Raw genomic sequence first — 23808 nt, 5'->3', positions numbered from 1 at the left:
ACATCTTCACGCAAAGGGTGGTAGAGATTTGGAACTCTTCCACAAACAGCAGTTGAAGCTAGAACAGTTGTTAATTTTAAATCTGAGATATTAAGGGATATGGGCCAAAGGCAGGTATATGGAGTTGGGCCGTGGATCAGCCATGATCTCATTGAATGGTGGGACAGGCTTGAGGGGCTGAATGGCCTACTCCTGTTCCTATTTTCCTATTTTCTTATGTTCCTATGTTCCTATAATCCTGTCGATGAGTGTCTGCAGACACTCTTCAGTGTGAGATGTTAATGCAGCATCATCAGCAAAGAGGAGTTCCCTGATGAGGACCTTCCGTACTTTGGTCTTTGCTCTTAGACGGGTAAGGTTGAACAACCTGCCATCTGATCTTGTGTGGAGGAAAATTCCTTCTTCTGAAGACTTGAATGTATGTGAGAGCAGCAGGGAGAAGAAGATCCCAAACAGTGTAGGTGCGAGAACACAGCCCTGTTTCACACCACTCAGGATAGGAAAGGAGTCTGATGAGGCACCGCTATGCTGAATTGTGCCTTTCATATTGTCATGGAATGAGGTGATGATACTTAGTAGCTTTGGTGGACATCCAATCTTTGCTAGTAGTCTGAAGAGACCACGTCTGCTGACGAGGTCAAAGGTTTTGGTGAGATCTATGAAAGCAACGTAGAGGGGCATCTGTTGTTCGCGGCATTTCTCCTGTAGCTGGCGAAGGGAGAATAGCATGTCAATGGTGGATCTCTCTGCTCGAAAGCCGCACTGAACCCGGGTCGCTGGATCTGAGAGGCTGCGGTGCTAACCACTGCGCCACTGTGCCGCCCCTTGTTCTTAAAGAGGGTGATGATATTGGCATCGCGCATGTCCTGTGGTACTGCTCCCTCATCCCAGCACAGGCAAAGCATGGAGTCATCATGTTATTGAAAATACTGTGTGAGATTCAGTCAAGAGATTAACACCTTTAATATTAGATGCGTTTATTCGAGGAGCTGGAATTGTCATGAATTTTGATGTCTACTTAACATTTAAAAGGGCCATGTTGCTTTTCAAAACAGTGGTGGTAGAAATCTGGCACAACTGGGCTGGGTGCTCATTATCCACCCCGCCCGATTTTACTTTGAAATTACTTCAATGTGAAGGGAAATCACATGGGATGTATAATGGGCGATCGATTCACTACTGCCCGTTATCTACCTCTGGCAAAAGTTAAAATCAGCCCATAAGATGTCTATTGACCCCCAAATTTCTTCATCAATCTTTGAAGATTTACAATACCTCTATAGCAGAACATGGGCACACCTTTAACCCTGCCCCTCCCCCTCCTCCGCACCTTCTCAGGTGCCCTGTCTTGCAGAAGATATTGTCCAGCTTTGTGGGATATTCCATAGATCCCAGGAATTCTCTTGTAATTCACCCTGGTGGTCATTCTTCATGTGTGCATCTGGCCAAGGAGTATCAGGAGGTATTAGTTCAAGGAAGGCATTGCAACTGAATCTTGTGTCCTCACATGATTGCTTCTGTAGCAGAGCTGACTGGATATAGACATATGTTACAACCATCTTATGCATTTCAAGGTCCCATGAACAACAATGGGACTAATGACTAGTTAATATGTAATAGGTAAAGGAACCAGAGGGAAGACAAGGTGATTTTTTTTTTACACTATGCGTTATGATCTGAATGAGTGGAGGAAGCAAATTCAATAATAACTTTCAAAAGTGAATTAGTTATATACTAGGAAAGGGAAAAAATGCAGGGCGTTATCACTCTTTATTTATGCCTCTATGGCTAAGAGGAAAGAATAGGGGATTGAGACCAATTGGGTGGCTCTTTCAAAGAGCCGGCACAGACACAATGGGCCGAGTGGCCTCCTTCTGTGTTGTATCCTTGATGATTCTATGATCTGTTTTAGTGATGATGTTGAGGTATAAATGTGAGCAGAATATCAGGAGAACTCCCTTGTACTTGTTTGAATAGGGCACTGGAATTTTTTATGTGCGTCTCTATATCCAGGTGGGTTTATCATCTCACTCAAAAGATGGCTTTTTCAGTGCAGCACAACGCTCTCACAACAAAGTGAAAATGTAACTCATTAGAAATAACTCTACCCACTAAAATGCATATCTGCTATGTTTCCCTCAAGTAAACAAGGGAATTATTTGGTGGTATCCATAATAATGGCAGCTTTCATCTCTCCAGTAACACTAGCCAGACTAGTGATTGACATCTCACAGTGGAACCTCCATTTTCTGAGTTACAATTATCTTCACCACACAAGAAGCGTTGTATTTAGCATACTTTATTTGTATTAGATGTCTCCACTCCTGTTTCTAAGACATCGCTGTACCATACGTGTGAAATCCAAAATTTGGGAGCTCTTAATTATCTGACAATTTCCATTATCTACTCGAGAAGCCTCTTCCAATCTGGCGGCTATACCTCTGTCCCAATGATACCAATAATTATGACTTCAGTTGAGGGTAAATGCAGCCAACAGAGTGAGGAAAGTCATCCTGTTGGCCAAACCTAGGTCACAGAGGTGAAAGGTCAGTGAGCAAACCTAGTCTCCTGGATTAAAGAAGATAAAAATAAAGAAAAACTTTTAAACTGTTCTAAAATGTGTCTATGAACCTCTGGGAGACAAAATATTGGTGCTGGGCATTGGGATTGTCTTGTCAGTTTCTTTTTTAAGTTACTTATCCTGTCAGGCACGTCACAATACATTAGAATTATTTGCAGGAAGTCCAATCAAACACTCAATTAACCTGTTCGAGCTAGAGAAATTCCTTGCTGTCCTGGGGCCCTAACATGTAGAACGTGATATCAGAAGCTGTGCAAAATCTTCTGATGTTCATCCTAGTTTTCTCTGTTATAAAAGCCTTTGGCATTTTGTGACAAAGTTCAAACCCATCTCGTTATGGTTGCATGTTTAAAATGTGAAATAGGTGCAGGAAACTTAAAATATCATTCACACAGGACGAGGGAATAATTGTCTAAAACAGCCTTTGGATAGCCCAGCGCACGGTATATTCCTCCCTCACCCTTCTCCCCTTCTCCCCTTTTCCTCTCTTGAAGACACTGATTCTCACTGGACAGCGGGTATGCAGGATCCCTCCAGTTCCTCATCCAAGTTGGCAGTCTTCACCTGTGAACCTAAACAAGGACAGTCAGCTAGTGGAGGGGATCAGAGCTGAATCCAAGGATGTCCTCATGGACAGGCCGCACACCTCTGCTTTATTCATAGAGTCATAGAGTCATTACAGCAAAGAAGGAGGCCACTCAGCCCATCATGTCCATGCCAGTTCTCTTTTGGCAGCAGGAATAGGGAGAGACAATATATACTTAATGGCACAGTTCTAAACAGTTTGCAGGAATAGAGGGACGTGGGGTTGCATGTGCATTGATCTTTGAAGGTGGCAGGACATATTGAGGGAGTGGTTAGTAAAGCATATGGGATCTTGGGCTTCATAAATAGAGGCAGGGAAGTTGTGCTGAACCTTTACAAAGCTCTGATTAGGCCCCAACTGGAGAATTGTGTCCAGTTCTGGTCACCACACTGCAGGAAGGATGTGAGGGTCTTTGAGAGGGTGCAAAGGAGATTTGCCATAGTGGTTCCAGGGATGGCGAATTTTAGTTACAATGTTAGGTTGGAAAAACTGGGTTTGTTCTCCTTAGAACAAAGAAGGTTGAGGGGAGATTAATAGTAGTGTACAAGATTATGATAGGCATATATAAGTTAGACAAGGAACAACTGTTCCCATTAACAAATAGGATATACAGGTTGAAAGTTTTGGGCAAAAGATGCAGGGGGACTATGAGGAAGCAGTTTTCTACATAGTGGGTGGTAATGACCTGGAACTCGCTGCCCACAAGGGTGGTGGAAGCGGAGACGATAATGACTTCGAGAGGAAGTTGTATGACCTCCTGAGAGAAATAGACTTGTAGGGCCACAGGGATCGAGCCGGGGAGTGGGACTGACTGCATAGCTCTGTGGAGAGCCAGCATGGATTCGATGGGCCAAATGGCCTCCTTCCGTGCCATAAATGACTCTACGGCTCTGGGGTGGTGGGAGGGTTGAACTTCAAACATCTGTTCAGTTCATGGGGGAGGAAGATCAGATGTAAAATCAAGTGTTTTGGGGGTGAAGGGCAAATAGTTAATGTAATCATTTTGGGGGGTGGGAAAGGGGAATAAGAAATTTATATAATTTTGGAGGGGTATATGTTTAAAAACACCATTGCTGGGGACAAACAGCCCACCCCCTCAACGAGATTTGGTGGGGGGGGAATTGTGGGCCATCCCAGCTATTTAAATGAGCTGCCGTGCTTGAGATTGTAGGGGCTCTTAGGTGTGGGGCCACCATTGTTTAAGCTCGCCGTGGCTCTTAAAATCCAGCCCAGTATGTCCTGCCACCTTCAAAGATCAATGCACTTGAACCCCAAGGTCCCTCTATCCCTGCACATTGTTTAGAATTGTGTGATTAAGTCTGTATTGCCTCTCCCTATCCTGTCTACCAAAATGAATCAGCTCACACTTCTCTGTATTAAATTCCATCTGCCACTTGTCTGCCCATTCTGCTAGCCTATCCATGTCCTGTTGCAGTCAATTTTTTTAATTCTTTCATGGGATGTGGGCATCGCTGGCAAGGCCAGCATTTGTTGACCATCCCTAATTACCCTGAAACTGAATGGCTTTCTAGGCCATTTCAGAAGGCAGTTAAGAGTCAAGCACATTGCTGTGGGTCTTGAGTCACATGTAGGCCCGACAGCTAAGGACAGCAAATTTTGTTCCCTAAAGGACATTAGTGAACCAAATGGGTTATCATCCTTACTATTTGCCACACCTCCAAGTTTGGTATCATCGGCAAATTTTGAAATTTTACTCTGTATTCCAAGATCCAAGTCATTTATATATATCCAAAAAAAGGCAGTGGTCCAAGCACTGACCCTTGGGGAACACCACTGTCTACCATCCTCCAGTCTGAAAAACAACCATTTACCACAACTCGCTGTTTTCTGACCTTAAGCCAATTTTTTATCCAAGCTGATGCGAACCCTCCTTTTCCATGAGCGGACAAGGCCCAAAAATACTGGCGATGGCTGGTGTGACAGTTTCCTAATGGATTCCCAACACCAGCCATTTTTGAGGAGGCAGGATCCGGGTCAGCAGGGCTATCTGCCCTCATGTAACCGATTAGGCTCATTGTTAACAACAATTAATGGTTCCAGTCAGCCTCCAGTTCCCTGCACTGGCAGGGGCGAGTTTTGGCGCCTGGAGGTGGGCACCCTGTGCAGGCTATGGGACCAGCATTCTTGGCAGCCTAGAGGCTTTCCCTGCCTGCCTGGGTGCGAAAGCAGCCACATGCTGCCCTATGGAGGGACTTCCCTTCCCACACTGGTGGCCTGGCTGCAAGACCATTTTTAAATTAAAGTTTTGAAAAAGGTGGTGAGAGGGCATCTCCATGTTGAAGTGCCCTCTCTGTTACATACCTGCTATTATAGCCTGCTGCTCCTCTCAAGTTGGAAGGCCTCTGATTGGCCCTCCAGCTTCGAGAGCCCGCCCACTGCCCTTAGTTGAACAGTGAACCTGCCTCCAGTCCAATTATGGGGACGCCTCCATGAAATTCACAATGGGTGACTGTTTCCCCCCTCCAGGAGCAGGTTTGAGAGCAGGGAACTATCCCGACTTCTGTTTCTTGCCTCCGCAGGGAATATGCAGCCCCATGAGCCGTAGTTTTGATAAGCAGCCTTTAATGTGGCACTTTGTCAAATGCTTTCTTAAAATCCATATAAACAACATCCATTGTATTCCCTTCATCAACCTTCTCTGTTACTTCATCAAAAATTCAATTAGATTAATCAAAATTGAAAAATCCATGCTGGCTCTCCCTTAATTAACTCAAACCTCTTCAAGTTCTCTTGATTTCTTTCCCCTGATTATTGTTTATAAAATCTTACCCACTACTGATGTTAAATTGACGGTTACTAGGAATGTCCTTCACCCTTTCTTGAATGAGAGTGTCACAATGTCACTCTGCAATCCTCTGGCACCTCCCTGTATCTAGGGAAGATTGGAAGATTATGGCAAGCCCTTCCACTATCTCCATCTCCCACTTCCTTTAGCAACCTGGGATGCAAGCCATCTGAACCAGGTGACTTATCTACTCTAAACAAAGCCAGCTGAACCAGTATATTCTATCCATCAATTTCACTCCATCCATTACCTCTACCATCTCCACTTCTACCGATATTTTGTCAGCATCCTCTTCCTTAGTAAACACCAATAGAAAGTAGTTATAAAGTATTCTAGCCTTGCCCTGTGCCTCTAAGGATATATCACCCTTTTTGTCCCTAATAGCCACCCCCCCCCTTGCTACCCACTTATTATTTACATGCCAATAGAAGATTTTTGGGTTCCCGTTATGTTAACTGCCATTCTATTTGCATATTCTCCCTTTGCCTGTCTTATTTTCCTCTGCACTTCCCCTCTTAACTTATTGAATTTTGCCTGGTTTCTACTTGAAAAATTCACCTGATATGGATCCTATACTTTTTGTATCATCATATTCTTTATCTCTGTCATCATCTAACAAGCCCTGGCTTTGGTTTCCCTAACATTCACTCTTGTTGGAATGTACTTTGCCTGTACCTTGAAACATCTCCTCCTTAAAGATCACCCATTGTTCTGTTACAGTTTATCCTGTCAGTCTTTGGTTCCATTTTACCCTGGCTAGATCCCCTCTCATCCCATTGAAGTTAGTTCTCTTCCAATTTAGAAGTTCTACTTTAGATTGTTCCTTGCTCTTCTCCATTACTAATCTAAATCTTATGATACGATGATCACTCTTACCCAAGTGCACCCCCACAGACACTTGGTCCACTTGGCCCTCCTCATTCCCAAGCATCAGATCCAGCAATGTCTCCTTTCTAGTTCAACTGAGAGAGTACTGATCAAGGACGTTCTCCTGAACACATTTCAGAAAGTCCTCCCCCTTCTTACCCTTTACTTTAACATTATCCTAATCGATATTTGGATAATTAAAGCCCCCCAGTATCACGACTCTATAGTTCTTGCACATCTCTGTGATTTCCCTGCAGATTTTCTCTATCTATCTCTCACTATTTGAGAGAATACCCCCCCCCCCCAGTCGCGCGATCATACCTTTCTTGTTTCTCAACCCTAATCAAATGGATTCTGTCCTTGCTCCAAGGACATCCTCTCTTTTGAACACGATAATGTCTTCCCTAATCAGTCTGCCACCACACCTTCCTTTTTGCCTTCCCTATCTTTTCTGAACACTTTGTATCCTTGAATATTAAGCGCCCAGTACTCACCATTTTTAAGCCACGTTTCTGTTATTGCCACTACCTCGTATTCCCACACGGCTATTTGTTCTTAGTCATAGATTCATAGAGTTGTACAGCATAATAACAGGCCCTTCGGCCCACCGCGTCCATGCCGACCATAATGCCTATCTATACTAATCCCACCTACCTGCATTAATTCCATATTCCTCTATGCCTTGCTCATTCAAGTACCTGTCCAGATGCTTCTTAAATGTCGCTACTCTTCCTGCCTCCACCACCTCCTCAGGCAGCTCATTCCAGATACCCACTATTCTTTGTGTGAAAAATTTACCCCTTTGATCCCCTTTAAACCTCCTCCCTCTCACCTTAAATCTATGCCCTCTAGTTTTAGTCACCCCTACCATGGGAAACAGACTCTGGCTATCTACCCGATCTCTGCCTCTCATAATTTTATATACCTCTATCATGTCCCCTCTCAGCCTCCTTCGCTCCAGGGAAAACAGACCCAGCCTATCAAATCTCTCTTTATAACTCAAGCCCTCCAAACCAGGCAACATCCTTGTGAATCTTTTCTGCACCCTCTCTAGCTTAATCACATCTTTCCTGTAGTGCGGCGACCAGAACTGCACACACTACTCCAACTGCGGCCTAACCAACGTCATGTACAACTGTAACATGACGTCCCAACTCTTGTACTCAATGCCTCAACCGATGAAGGCAAGCATGCCATACACCTTCTTCACCACCCTTGTCTACCTGTGTTGCCACTTTCAGGGAACTATGTACTTGCACCCCAAGGTCTCTCTGCTCAACAACACTCCCCAGGGCCCTGCCATTCACTGTATATGTCCTGCCCTGGTTTAACTTCCAAAAATGCATCACTTCACACTTGTCGGCGTTAAATTCCATTTGCCACTCCCTTGCCCACTTTTCCAGTTTATCTAGATCCTGTTGTAACCTTAGACAACCTTCTTCACTGTCCACTATACCACCAATTTTGGTGTCATCTGCAAACTTACTAATCATGCCCCTTACATTCACATCCAAGTCATTAATATATATGACAAACAACAGAGGGCCCAGCACTGATCCCTGTGGCACACCACTGGTTACTTGCCTCCAATCTGAAAAACAACCCTCCACTACCACCCTCTGCCTCCTATCACCAAGCCAATTTTGTATCCAATTTGCCAGCTCATCCTGGATCCCATGTTTCGAACCTTCTGGACCAGCCTACCATGCGGGACCTTGACAAAGGCCTTGCTAAAGTCCATGTAGACAACATCCATCGCCCTGCCCTCGTCAATCCTCTTGGTCACCTCCTCGAAAAACTCAATCAAATTCGTGAGACATGATTTCCCACGCACAAAGTCATGCTGACTATCCCTAATCAGACCATGCCTTTCCAGATGCATATAAATCCTGTCTCTCAGAATCCCTTTCAATAACTTTCCCACCACTGATGTAAGGCTCACCGGCCTGCAGTTCCCTGGCTTATCCCTGTTGCCCTTCTTAATTAAAGGCACAACATTAGCTATCCTCCAGTCTTCTGGTACCTCAGCCGTGGCTAACGATGACATAAAAATCTCTGCCAGGGCCCCAGAAATCTCCTCCCTTGCTTCCCATAGCATCCTAGGATACACCTGGTCAGGCCCTGGGGATTTATCCACCTTAATACGCTTCAAAACCTCCAACACCTCCTCCTTTGTAATGTTGATATGCTCCAGAATATCGGTGTTCCCTCCCTTGTACCCACTGGTTTCCATGACTTTCTCCACAGTAAATACGGACGAGAAATATTCATTTAAGGCCTCGCCCATTTCCCGTGGCTCCACACATAGATTGCCACACTGATCCTTAAGGGGACCTACTCTCTCCCTAGCTACCCTTTTACTCTTAATATACTTCTGGAATCTTTTAGGATTCTCCTTTATCTTACCTGCCAGGGAAATCTCATGGCCCCTTTTTGCCCTCCTAATTTCCTTCTTAAGTGTAGTCCTACATCCCCTATACTCCTCGAGGGACTCGCTTGATCCCAGCTGCCTATACCTGACATATGCCTCCTTCTTTGTCCTGACCAGACCCTCAATATCCCTCGTCAACCACGGTTCCCTAAACTTGCAAGCTTTACCCTTCCATCTAACAGGAACATTCCGGTCCTGAACTCTTCCTATCTCACTTTTAAAAGCCTCCCACTTGCCAGACGTCTCTTTACTTGTAAACAGCCTCTCCCATTCAACTTTTGAGAGCTCCTGTCTGATGCCATCAAAATTAGCCTTCCCCCAATTTAGGACTTCAACCTGAGGCCCAGTCCTATCCTTTTCTATAACTATCTTGAAGCTAATAGAGTTATGGTATCTGGTCCCAAAGTGCTCCCCCACTGACACATCAGCCACCTGCCCATCCTCATTTCCTAAGAGGAGGTCGAGTGTAGCCTCTTCTCTAGTAGGGCTATCCACATACTGCTTCAGAAAACTATCCTGGACACACTTAACAAATTCTTCCCCTCTGATCCCTTAGCACTAAGGCAGTCCCAGTCAATATTAGGGAAGTTAAAATCACCTACTATTACAACCCTATAATTCCTACACCTATCTGTGATTTCCCTACATATATGCTGCTCCACTTCCCTCTGACTATTGGGGGGCCTATAGTATAATCCCATCAAAGTGATCACCCCTTTCTTATTTCTAAGTTGTACCCATATGGCCTCGCTCGACATTCCCCCTGGGATATCCTCTCTAAGTACTACCGTGATGTCCTCCCTAATCAATAGTGCAACTTCCCCTCTTCTCTTACCTCCACCTCTGTCACACCGGAAAGATTGGTACCCCGGAGCATTGAGCTGCCAGTCCTGCCCATCCCTCAACCACGTTTCCATACTAGCAATAATATCACAATCCCATGTACCGATCCATGCTCTGAGTTCATCTGCCTTACCTGTAAGGCTTCTTGCATTAAAGTAAATGCAGTTTAGCCTACCAGACCTTCAACGCTCCCTGTCCTGTCCCTGCCCGGCCTACCTACTGGACTTGCTTGCTTTAACCTCTACACTGCGGCACAGTGGCGCAGTGGTTAGCACCGTAGCCTCACAGCTCCAGCGACCCGGGTTCAATTCTGGGTACTGCCTGTGTGGAGTTTGCAAGTTCTCCCTGTGTCTGCGTGGGTTTCCTCCGGGTGCTCCGGTTTCCTCCCACATGCCAAAGACTTGCAGGTTGATAGGTAAATTGGCCATTATAAATTGCCCCTAGTATAGGTAGATGGTAGGGAAATATAGGGACAGGTGGGGATGTGGTAGGAATATGGAATTAGTAGGATTAGTATAAATGGGTGGTTGATGGTCGGCACAGACTCGGTGGGCCGAAGGGCCTGTTTCAGTGCTGTATCTCTAAACTTGCCTCAACTATCTCATCGGAGAGACTACTACTTTGGGTCCCACCCCCCCTGCAAGACTTGTTTAAACCCTCCCAAGTAGTACTAGCAAACCACCCCGCAAGGATATTGGTCCCCCTCCAGTTTAGATGTAACCCGTCCTTCTTGTACAGGTCATCTCTGCACCAGAAGAGATCCCAATGATCCAAGTAGCTGAAGCCCTCCCGCCTACACCAGCTGTTCAGTCACGCATTCATTTGCCTTATCCTCCTATTCCTACCCTCACTAGCACAAAGCACAGGGAGTAATCCTGAGATTACAACCCTAGAGGTCCTGCTTTTTCACCTTCTGCCTAACTCCCTATATTCACTTTGCAGGACCTCATCTCTATTCCTGCGTATGTCGTTAGTACCAATATGGACCACGACCTCTGGCTGCTCACCCTCCTCTTTCAGAATGTCCTGCAGCCGCTCCGAGACATTGTTGACCCTTGCACCAGGGAGGCAACATACCATCCTGGAGTCTCGTTTGCGGCAACAGAAACGCCTGTCTGCACCCCTTACGATAGAAACCCCTATCACTATAGCTCTTGCACCCCTTTTCCTCCCCTGCTGTGCAGCAGAGCCCTCCGTGGTGCCACGAACTTGGCTGTTGCTGCTTTCCCCTGGGAGGTCATCCCCCCCAACAGTATTCAAAGCGGTCTATCTGTTTGAGAGGGGCTGGCCACAGGGGACTCCTGCACTACCTGCTTGCACCTGCTACTCCGTCTGGTGGTCACCCATCTCTTTTCTGCCTGTGCAGCCATTACCTGCGGTGTGACCACCTCACTAAATGTGCTATCCACGACGTCCTCAGCATCACGGATGCTCCACAGTGAATCCACCCGCAGTTCCAGCTCCGTAATGCGGGTAGTCAGTAGCTGCAGATGGATACAGTTCCTGCACACATGGTCGTCAGGGACACTGGAAGCATCCCTGATTTCCCACATAGCGCAGGAGGAGCATATCACGGGGCTGAGCTCTCCTGCCATGACTTACCCTTAGGTTAATTAGTTACTCCCTGAATTAAAAAATACTAATTATACTAGGGGCCTTGTTCTACCCACTTCAATCTAAAATTCTTTAAAAAAAATACTTTAGTAGTACTCGCCTTATCACCAGAGGTTTTATTTTCAACAAAAAAAAACGTACCCCTTATTTTTTAAGATATTCTAACAGCTGCTACTCACCAACCAATCACCTTGCAGTTCTCCTGTGATGTCAGTGTTGGCTTCCCCTTTCAAAACTCAGGCGCGCTGTCGCTGCTCTTTTTAAACACCGCTGGTCTCACTCAGTCTCCTTCTTTCTCGCTGCCGCTGCTCTTTTTAAACACCGCTGGTGTTTCTTGCAGCTCATCAACCTTATTCACCACACTTTGTGTGTTTACATATGTGCACTCTAAACCTGCCTTTGTATTCCTCATAGTCTTTCTTAGTGTGCTCCTCTTTAATCTGGTACTACTTCCTTCCCTAGTGCTATCTAACACTCCCAGTTTATGCACCTTATTCCCCTTTTCTACATAAGAAATAGGAGCAGGTGCAGGCCATTCAGCCCCTCAAGCCTTAACTCCACTTTCCTGCCTGCCTCGCCTTCCCCCCCCCCCCCCACCCCGTCCCCATAACCCTTAATTCCCTTGTCAATGAAAAATCTATCTAACCCAGCCTTGAGTATATTCAATGACTGAGCCTTCACTGCTCGCTGGAGAAGAGAAGTCGAAACATCAACAACCCTCTGAGAGAAGAAATTTCTCCTCATCTCCATCTTAAATGAGAGACCCTTTAATTTGAAACTGTGCGCCCTAGTTCTAGATTCCCCCACGAGGGGAAACATCCTCCCAGCCTTTGCCCTGTCAACCTCCCTCAGAATCTTATACATTTCAATAAGATCACTTCTCAATCTTCTAAACTCCAATTAATATAGGCCTAATCTGCTCAACCTTCCCTCATAAGACAACCCCTTGATCCCAGGAATCAGCCCAGTGAACTTTCTCTGAAATGCTACTTCTATATGCTGGTGTCCATCGCCCTGCCAATTCAGTTTAAACCATCCCGAAGCACACGAGTGAACTTCTCTGCAAGGGCATTGGTCCCAGTCCTGTTGAGGTGCAACCCATCCTGTTTGAATAGGTGTCTCCTGCCCCAAACTGGTCCCAATGCCCCAAGAATCTGAAGCCCTCCCTCCTGCACCATGCCTCCAGCCACATATTGATCCTCCCTATTTTCCTATTTCTACTCTTGCTAGTGCGTGGCACTGAGAGTAATCTAGAGATTACTATCTTCGAAGTCCTACAATTTAACTTCCACCCTAGCTCCTGAAAGTCTGACCATAGGACCTCAATACTTGCTCTCTCTATGTTGTTGGGACCACAACTTCTGGATCACTTGCTTCCACCTGCAGAATATTCTGCACCTTTTTGGTGATGTCCTTTATCCTGGCACAGGGGAAAAAATACACCATGCTGGACTCACGATGACGGTTACAAAAATGCCTATCTGTCCCCCTAACTATGGAATCTCCTTTCAGAACTGCATTTCTACTCTTTGCTGTTCCCTCCTGTGCAGTCCCTTACCCATTGGTGCCATGGTTTGGACCATGTGAACAGTCGAATTAGAAGCAAGAGTAGGCCATTCGGCCCTTCGAGCCTGCTCCGCCATTAAAATAAGTTCATGGCTGAACCTACCCCTGATAACCTTCCACCTTATCAAGAATTTATCTACCTCTGCCTTAAAAATATTCAAAGACTCTGCTTCCACTGCTTTTTGAGGAAGAGAATTCCAAACACTCACGACCTTCTGAGAGAAAAAATTTTTCCTCCTCTCTGTGTTAAATGGGCAACCCCTTATTTTTAAACAGTGACCCCTAGTTCTAGATTCTCCCACAAGGGAAAATATCCTTTCCACATCCACCCTGTCAAGACCCCTCAGGATCTTGTATGTTTCAATCAAGTCGCTTCTTACTCTTCTAAATTCCAACGGATACAAGCCTAGCCTGTCCAATCTTTCCTTGTAAGACAGCCCGCCCATTCCAGGTATTAGTCTAGTAAACCTTCTCTGTACTGCTTCCAACGTATCCTTCCTTAAATAAGGAGACCAGTACTGGTCTCACCAATGCCCTGTAAAGCTGAAGCATAACCTCCCTACTTTTGTATTCAATTCCTCTTGTGATAAATGATAACATTCTATTAGATTTCCGAATTATGTGCTGTACCTGCATCTTAATCTTTTGCGATTCATGCACGAGGACACCCAGATCCCTCTGCATCTCAGAGCTCAGCAACCTCTCACCATTTAGATAATATGCTTTTTTTTAATTCTTTCTGCCAAAGTGGACAAATTCCCACTTTCCCACATTATACTCCATTTGCCACTACTAAGATTTTTGCTGCAGTGGAGGGGAATGGGGTCAAATAAGCATCATCAGTGTAAGGGCTGAAGGGAAGGGGTGGACTTACAACTTTGTGCAATCTGAGGTGGGGAGGTGGAGGAAGGCCAGAATTCAAAGTTAAGTGTTTTTGGGGGAGAAAGGGCAAAAACTTACTGTGATTTTTATTGGGGGGTTGAAAAGGGGTATTACAATTTTATTTTGTAAAATTAGGAGGGGTTCACTTGAAAATTTCAAATTTTCCGGCAGGGCTGGTTGTCCTTTAAAAATGGTGCCAGCGCATGCACACAGGCAGCTGATGCAGAGATGGACAGCCCACCCCCTCCATGAGATTGCCAGTGGTGGGGAGGGCTGCTCCGGTTATCTAAATAAGCCGCTGTGCAGGAGATCGTGGCGGCACTTCGGCGTGCGGGCCGCCATTTTTTGAGCTCGCCGCTGGGAGTGACAGCGGGCTCTTAAAGTCCAGCCCAAGATCTCTGAGATTTTAATGTAGCACCATAACCACTACTCTATCATACTTGGATATCAGTCATAAATGTGGAATTCCTTTATCTGGTAGAAGATTATGCAGACATCTCTCTTAAAATGGTGCCATTCTGCTTACCTTCACAGAGGAACTTCTGAAAACCAATATTGCTCATTGGTGGTCCCCTGATGGAGCCAGGCTGGCATACGCTACAATTAATGATTCAAAGGTCCCCACAATGGAAATCCCGATGTTCCTTAACTCCCTGTACCCGACTGGGAAAGTGTACCCTTATCCAAAGGTAACTATTAAAGGGGCAAATCTACTTATAAACAATGATGGGGGCAGGGTTTTCATGTATTCTCCAAGTAAAATATTTGGATCAAAATGAACAATAACCAAATACACGGCAAAATGTATTGCCAGTTATTTGTATCTGGGCCTGTGATGCTTTGAGTGCTCATGAATTTTAGCGAACTTACTTTCAAAAGCATCACATTTAATTGAGGATAATAATTCTGTCAATTTTTTTTTAACACAGCGCACTTTGTTGAAATGGTTAAACCTTATTGTTACCGTTCTGATGTTATACCCATTCTTTATCTTTTAACCGTAGGCTGGCCAAGACAATCCAACAATCTCACTGTATGTGGTGAATTTAAATGGACCGACTCATACTCGCGAGATGATTCCTCCAGAGGACACAAGAATGAAGTAAAATCTCTGACCTTTTTTCTCCTGCCTAATCATTTCAGCATGTATCTGTTTTCTGTTAATGTATTAGAGAACGAGAACTTTTACAAATTATAAATTCTGACACTACACATTGGAATTGTGGTGTATAAGGTATCAGAGGCATTTGATTCAGGCTAACTGCCTAGCACGCTCTTGATTTTGGGCCAGGTTTAATATTACAGACACTTGTACTTTAGCTGTTGCCAGCCTGACAGAGTTGAGGAGTCTAGGGCCCTGAAATTCCAGGGACCAGGAATTGGGGGGAGAGAGGAAGGATCTCCTGACCATGGGAGGACAGATTGGTTTGGGGCACAACCGAGATCTACCAGGTTTCTATTCCATTAAAAGTTACCTCAAATACCAGCCCGGGGAGATGGGTGCGAGCAAGTCTTCTGCCTTTGTCCTCACACCCAGGAAACCCCTGCACTTCAAGATGGCATGTCTGAGGCAGTTCCCAGGCTACTGCAGGACATCCTTGAATTGCCCCAGTAGAACTCACCAGCTTCTATTGAGGGCCTTAATAAGACCCCCAAGACTGCCCAGGAAGAAGATTATCAATCCTGTAGGGTATGACCATTATGGGTTAAGGTCTTTATCCATGGGCGGACAGGAATTCTATTCCATTACATTTCCACCAAAGGAGCATAACTCCTGTAATTTTGGATCCGAGGAGCAGAATAATGCCAGTGGTAGAAATGTCCATTTAACAAAATTTAGTTGGCATTTTTAGCAACTCCCTCCACCTTCAACGTATCAAAATTTCACTGACCGCATTTACTATTGACACTGCTATCTTTTAGGCAGGCCTTCGTTCAAAAGGTGTACAATATAAATTAGTCTAAATGGAAAACACTGGGAATGAATAGCAAGCTGATCGACTTCCAAACAAAGGATGTAAGTTGAAAGTTTCAGCTGTGGTCCTCCAACAAAACTGCTCCACTCTAATGAAACACAAGTATCCCTTTCTCTCTCGGGAATCCAGTTCAACTTCAAAACTAATCTGCAGAAATGTTACTTAGAAGTATATTGAATTTATAGCACAGAGCAGCAATTCACCCAGCTGGTCTATTCTGACATTTATGCTTCATGCAAGCCTCCTCACACCCTATTTCATCTAACACTACCAGCCTTCTGTTCCTTTCTCCCTCATGTACTTATCTATCTTCCTCTTAAATGCATTGATGCTATTCACCTCAACTACTCCTCATGGTAGTGAATTCTGCATTCTAACCACTCTTCTACCCTATAGTGATGGGACATGGCAATCCAACTTTTCAGTTGCAATTACATTTTAATACTTTGGGGGACGATCTTTTACTCACTGTTAGGATCTCACTAAAAATAGTAAACAGGGGAAAGCGCCTCTTCCATTTTGTGATAGTTTGTGGAAAGTGTGATTGTCCTTCGAGAAGACTGCTGACTTGTCACAACAATATCAACTTGTATTTATATCGCACCTTTAACATAGTAAAATATCTCAAGGAGCTTCACAGAAGCATCATCAGTGAAAAACTGCCTCCAAGCCAACAAAGACATTAGGACAATATAATAAAAGCAAAATACTGCGGATGCTGGAAATCTGAAATAAAAACAAGAAATGCTGGAAATACTCAGCAGGTCTGGCAGCATCTGTGGAGAGAGAAGCAGAGTTAATGTTTCAGGTCAGTGACCCTTCTTCAGAACTTGGGACGCCCTCTCTCCAAAATGCCAACTTTTTAAAACTAAAATTAAAAAAAGGCCTTTGCAGCCGGCCCACCACTGTTGAGGGAAACCCCTCCACAGGGTGGCCTGCATCTGATGCTGAAGCCAGGCAGGCAGGGAGGGCCTCTAAGCCTACCTGGAGCACTGGCTCCCTGGTCTGCCACTGGGAAGCCGCCTCCAGGCAGCTGCACTGTCCCCTGCCGCCTGGGGGGTCCTGGACGCGACTGGAAAATCAGGTCGGCCTCCGACAATAGGCCAGCAGTGCAAACTTCCGTGCACGCCTGTCTCCGTGCCTTCCCCCGTCAGGGCCTAAAAATCCAGCCCCAGGAGGGAGAGGCCACAGAGGGATTTGAACATTATTTATTTAGAGATAACAACCACCCATTTATACCCACCCTACTGTAATCCCATATTCCCTTCCACCTACCGACACTAGGGGCAATTTACAACAGCCAATTTACCTATCACCTGTAAGTCTTTGGCTATGGGAGGAAACCAGAGCACCCGGCAAAAACCCACACGGTCACAGGGAGAACTTGCAAACTCCGCACAGGCAGTACCCAGAATCGAACCCGGGTCCCTGGAGCTGTGAGGCTGCGGTGCCAACCACTGCACCACTGTGCTGCCACTGTGTTACCAGTGTAAGAACTAGGGGCCATGCTGGATCTGTGCTTAATGATGTGGAAAATATTTCTCCATTTAATGATTATGGATTTGTATTAAAAATGAAATTAATTAGTAGGGCTGATTCACTACATTTCAGGAACAGTATACTGGAATTAGACTTTTGGACTGTCTCATCAGCAGGCCCAGTCTATGTCCCTGCATCATTTTAATTTCTTCTTGAATAGGCTTTTGAACTTTATTGCACCTTCATGAAGGACAAGATGTCCTTTCCAAAGAGTTTTTTAGAATTTAGAATTTAGAATTTAGAATTTAGAATATTACAGCGCAGTACAGGCCCTTCGGCCCTCGATGTTGCGCCAATCATCTGACCTACACTATTCCATTTACATCCATATGTCTATCCAATGACCACTTAAATGCCCTTAAAGTTGGCGAGTCTACTACTGTTGCAGGCAGGGCGTTCCACGCCCCTACTACTCTCTGCGTAAAGAAACTACCTCTGACATCTGTCCTATATCTTTCACCCCTCAACTTAAAGCTATGTCCCCTCGTGTTTGCCATCCTCATCCGAGGAAAAAGACTCTCACTATCCACCCTATCTAACCCTCTGATTATCTTGTATGTCTCTATTAAGTCACCTCTCCTCCTCCTTCTCTCTAACGAAAACAACCCCAAGTCCCTCAGCCTTTCCTCGTAAGACCTTCCTTCCATACCAGGCAACATCCTAGTAAATCTCCTCTGCACCCTTTCCAAAGCTTCGACATCCTTCCTATAATGCGGTGACCAGAACTGCACGCAATACTCCAGGTGCGGCCTCACCAGAGTTTTGTACAGCTGCATCATGACCCTGTGGCTCTGAAACTCGATCCCCCTACTAATAAAGGCTAACACACCATATGCCTTCTTAACAGCCCTATTAACCTGGGTAGCAACTTTCAGGGATTTATGTACCTGGATACCAAGATCTCTCTGCTCATCTACACTACCAAGAATCTTCCCATTAGCCCAGTACTCTGCATTGCTGTTACTCCTTCCAAAGTGAATCACCTCACACTTCTCCGCATTAAACTCCATTTGCCATCTCTCAGCCCAGCTCTGCAGCCTATCTATGTCCCTCTGTACCCTACAACACCCTTCGACACTATCCACAACTCCACCGACCTTCGTGTCATCCGCAAATTTACTAACCCACCCTTCTACACCCTCATCCAGGTCGTTTATAAAAATGACAAACAGCAGTGGCCCCAAAACAGAACCTTGCGGTACACCACTAGTAACTAAACTCCAGGATGAACATTTGCCATCAACCACCACCCTCTGTCTTCTTTCAGCTAGCCAATTTCTGATCCAAAGCTCTAAATCACCTTCAACCCCATACTTGCGTATTTTCTGCAATAGCCTACCGTGGGGAACCTTATCAAACGCCTTACTGAAATCCATATACACCACATCCATGGCTTTACCCTCATCCACCTGTTTGGTCACCTTCTCGAAAAACTCAATAAGGTTTGTGAGGCACGACCTACCTTTCACAAAACCGTGCTGACTATCGCAAATGAACTTATTCTTTTCAAGATGATTATAAATCCTGTCTCTTATAACCTTTTCCAACATTTTACCCACAACCGAAGTAAGGCTCACAGGTCTATAATTACCAGGGCTGTCTCTACTCCCCTTCTTGAACAAGGGGACAACATTTGCTATCCTCCAGTCCTCCGGCACTACTCCTGTCGACAATGACGACTTAAAGATCAACAACAACGGCTCTGCAATCTCCTCCCTGGCTTCCCAGAGAATCCTAGGATAAATCCCATCTGGCCCAGGGGACTTATCTATTTTCACTCTTTCCAAAATTGCTAACACCTCCTCCTTGTGAATCTCAATCCCATCTAGCCTAGTAGGCTGTATCTCAGTAATCTCCTCGGCAACATTTTCTTTCTCTACTGTAAATACTGACGAAAAATATTCATTTAACGCTTCCCCTATCTCCTCTGATTCCGCACACAACTTCCCACTACTATCCTTGATTGGCCCTGTTCTAACTCTTATCATTCGTTTATTCCTGAATTCAACCCCTGCCCAAGAAAATCGTTCCAAACTCTTCTACTTTTATTCTTTGCAAATTTTACAATTACATTTCATGGCCAAGTTTGGATCCACGAGTCTCTTGCGTTGACACAACGGGGGTTACTTTCCTCATATTTTAATGACCACTTAAATATTGGGAAGACTGAAGCCATGTCTGCCATCCTCGCCACAAACTCTGCTCCCTCGCCACTGACACCATCACTCCCCCTGGCAACTGTCTGAGGCTGAACCAGATTGTTCACAACCTCAGTATCATATTTAACCCCGAGGTGAGCTTTCAGCCGTCACTAAGACCACCTATTCCTACCTCCATAACATTGCCTGACTCCACCGCTGCCTCAGCTCTTCTGTTGCTGAAATCCTCATCCATGCCTTTGTTAGCTTCAGACTTGAATAGTCCAACACGCTGCTAGCCAGCCTCCACATTTTACCCTCTGTAAACTTCAGGTCATCCAAAACTGCTGCTCATGTCCTATCCCACACCAAATCCCATTCACCTATCAGCCCTGTGCTCGCTGACCTACATTGGCTCCCAGTTAAGCCACGCCTTGATTTTAAAATTCCCATCCTTCTTTACAAATCTGGTCCCTCCCTATCTCTGTAATCTCCTCCTGCATTCCTCTAATTCTGGCCTCTTGTGCATTCCTGATTTTAATCACTCCACTTGGCTGTGCCTTCAGCTACCTAGGCCCAAGGCTCTGGAATTCGCTCCCTAAACCACACCATCCTTGCTTTCCTCCTTTAAGACACTCTTTAAAACCTACCTCTGACATCCACCCGAATATTTCCTTATGTGGCTTGGTGTCATACTTTGTTTTATAATGCCTCTGTGAAGCATTTGGGATGTTTTATTATGTTAAAGGTGCTATATAAATACAAGTTGTTGTTGTTGGTAAACGGATCGATTTGTCCTGTGTTCCTGCTTTCCAGCCTCCCTACAATTGTGAGGTAGATTTCTGTCCTTACTGCCAGCATGGTAATCTGTCAGTATGGATCACACATAATAGATCCCATTTGACTTTCTTTCCATTGGACCTCAATAAAGGCATGCAATAGGCCTCACCAGATTAATAATCAGGCAGTGATGATGGTAGTTGGTCCCATATGTTCCAGTTGTGTTCGAAACGTTATTATTTCCCTGTAAGAGTTCTTCCATGTGCCACATCTCGATGTTGTCACTGTGGTGAGGGATAAGTCAAAGCAGCAACCAGTTTTCCTTGTAGCCCATTCCGAGGGTTGCCAACCCTCCAGGATTTCCCCCAAGCCTCCAGGAATTGAAGATCAATCTCCAGGACACTGCTGTGAGCATTCCAAGAGAAAAATCATAGGAGAATTTAAAAATTGTGGATTTTTTAACATTTTCTTTGAACACGTTTGTTTCTTAGTCATAAAAAGTATCAGTCATCAGAAAGAAGGCTGTTCAGCTGACAGTCACGAGCCATCCAATCAGCACCATGAATCTGGGCATGTTGAACATCCAATGGCAAGAGTGTGGGGACAGGGCAGTTGAAGACAGAATATGTCCAACCAGCGTTGGAAATGCTATCCCTCCCCGCAACCTCCAAAAAATGATTTGAAGTTACAGCTGCCGTGGAAATACAAAAGGAAATGTGTGTTTGTGTAAACAACTGTACACCAAAAGGCATTTCACAAATAAATATTATATTAATTTGTGATCTGAAAGACAGGAATCCTGCCATATGTTTCAACTCACTACCTGCCTGTGAGGGGGGTGGGGGAGGAGGGTGGTGCAATTCAAATTGTAATGGATCTGCTGGAAATAATATCCCATGCAGCAGATTGGAACTCATCCAAGACAACTGTCTGAAACCAGTCAGTTCAGGTGACTGGCAGTCCTCGGCCAAGAACTCATACATTGAAGAGGAGAGTCCAATGCCTTATTGTTGCCAGGATGACCTGTAGAAAAGTTATTTCTGGTTAAGAAAAGTAAAGGATGAGAAAAGGCCAGTTGACCTATAATTGAAGCTAAAAACCTGTAATCATATAGTATCTTTCACGCCCTCAAGATATCCCAAATTGCTTTGCATCCAAAGAAATATCTTGAAGTGTAGTCATTTTGGTATGGTAGGTAAATGCTGAAGCCTGTTTTACATGGCAAGATCCCATAAGCAGCAGCGATAAATGGCTAGTTGATCTATCTTGGTGGTGTTGGTTGTGGGATAAGTGCTGGCCAAAGGAGAACACTCCTGTTCTTCAAATAGTGCAATGGATTTTTTTATGTCTGCCTGAACAAGTAAACAGCAGCCTCCAACAAGTCAGTAATTGCTCAGCACCGTAATGGAGTGTGAGTCCACATTATGTGCAAAAGGTATCTGGAATGAGGTTTGAACCCCAGCCTTCTAATTTAGACTCAAGAGTGCTACAAACTGAGCAAGAGGCTAGAGTTGGAGAAGTGCAGAGTTCTTGGAGATTTAGGGCTGGAGGAGGCAACCAAGATAGGGAGGGGCAAGGTCGTGGAGGGATTTGAAAACAAGGATGTAAATTTTAAAAGAGAGGTGTAACTGGATTGGGAGCCAACGTAGGTCAGGGAATACAGGGGTGAATGGGCAAATGTTGCATCTCCTGACCTTGTATGGGAAGGTGCCAGGGGAAGGAGAGTAGATGGTGAGGGTAAGGAGGAAGGAACCAGGGTGTCTCAGAGGAAAGGGCCACATCGGAAACAGAGCAGGGAGGGGATGGGAAAATATGTTTGGTGGTGGGAGCATGTTGGAGGTATTGGCAATGGCAGACGATGATCTGTCAAATGATCCAGTGCTTTATAACATCTTCCAGACATCCCACCCTGTTTCACATTCAGTTGCTTTGGAAGTGCACTGCAGGTGAATATGGCAGGCAATGAGAAAGAAATATGATATGCTGCTAGGGTTAGATGGAGTATGTTGAGATGAGGAGCACAAAGACTGGCAAGGAGTTGTTGTGCTATAAAATTCTATGTAAGGAATCCACAGCAACGTCTCAGAAACAGCAAATGAAATGAATAGTCATTTAATCTGTTTTGATTTGTTGGTTGAGAATACATGTCAAGCAGGGCACTGAGGGAACTCGCTGCTCCTGTTCAAATAGTACTGGGGAATCTTAAACATTACTTGAACAGGCAACCAGGGCCTCAATTATTGCCTCATCTCCAACAACACAATGCTTCTGAAGTTGTTTTTTCTTTCACCTGTGCTGTGTCAGACTAGATTAAGCACTCAAGTCCTGGTGTGAGCATTGAACCCCGCAACCGTTCTCGGAGAGCTAAATAGGTCTGCTTAGTCAGATACAAACATCATGGCCGGAATTTTACACCACCCAGCGAGCCGGATGGTGGCCAGTGGGGTGGAGGGGGGGGGGGGGGGGGCAGGGGGCAGGTGGGTGGCGTAAAATTGAGCGGGAGGCTCTAGGAGGCCTTCCCAACCCACTCCCACCTCTGCCCCACTTTACGTGGGCCAAGGAGGGTGCGAGAAACAGGCTGCCCGCCCCAGGCCAATCAAGGCCAAATAGCGGCCACTTAACCACCTTCGCCCGCTTCCACGGGAATTTTACCCATGGCAAGCGGGCGTCTGGGAGACATGAAAGGTCGCCCAGTGAAAGCTGGTGGCCTCTCAGTGCCCCGGGGGTGGGCCCTGACAAACGGGCACAGGATGCCCGATTGAGGGCCACCCCCGCTTCCCCAACCACCCCCCCCAAGACCCGAGACGCCCCCTTCCCCCCAAACAACTACCCTTGCCTCGCCAGGATGCGACCAGTGGCCACCATTCCCAGTGGCGCTGCTGGGATTAAGAGCCAATCATTGGGCCGGCAGCTCAATGAGATGGGACTTCCTCCCTCAAGTGGGTGGAAGTCCCGCCTCAGCCTCCCATCCGCCCACCGAAAATTAAGCCCCATGACACAATAACTAGTCAGTCAGCTATGCTTATAGAAGCAAGGTTTCTGCATTATCATTGCATTCAAAGTGTGGTCCAAGGCAAACCAATAATATATAATTTAGTGGGATCATTGTAAAGAAGTTGTTTTAGGTGGAGTAAAAATTCAGGCAGCTGAGGTATTTAGGCCACTTGATGTAAAGGTGTTTTTTGGTGATAGGGAGAAT

General features: G+C 45.4%; 1 protein-coding gene across 2 annotated transcripts in view; it reads left to right on the top strand.

Moving 5' to 3' along the window:
- dpp6a (dipeptidyl-peptidase 6a) overlaps positions 1–23808 on the top strand; it is a 1544902-nt gene that overhangs the window by 1373750 nt on the left and 147344 nt on the right. For both annotated transcript variants that reach the window (XM_068015021.1, XM_068015020.1), the window contains exons 9-10: positions 14711–14865; positions 15181–15278. In XM_068015021.1, coding sequence (XP_067871122.1) covers positions 14711–14865; positions 15181–15278 — 253 coding nt within the window. The remainder of the gene's footprint in view (positions 1–14710; positions 14866–15180; positions 15279–23808) is intronic.

This window comes from Heterodontus francisci, chromosome 2, assembly GCF_036365525.1.
Source record: "Heterodontus francisci isolate sHetFra1 chromosome 2, sHetFra1.hap1, whole genome shotgun sequence".
Classification (NCBI taxonomy): Eukaryota; Metazoa; Chordata; class Chondrichthyes; order Heterodontiformes; family Heterodontidae; genus Heterodontus; species Heterodontus francisci.
The sequence above is the reverse complement of the archived record's forward strand: the minus strand, read 5'-3'. Positions and strand labels throughout refer to the sequence as shown.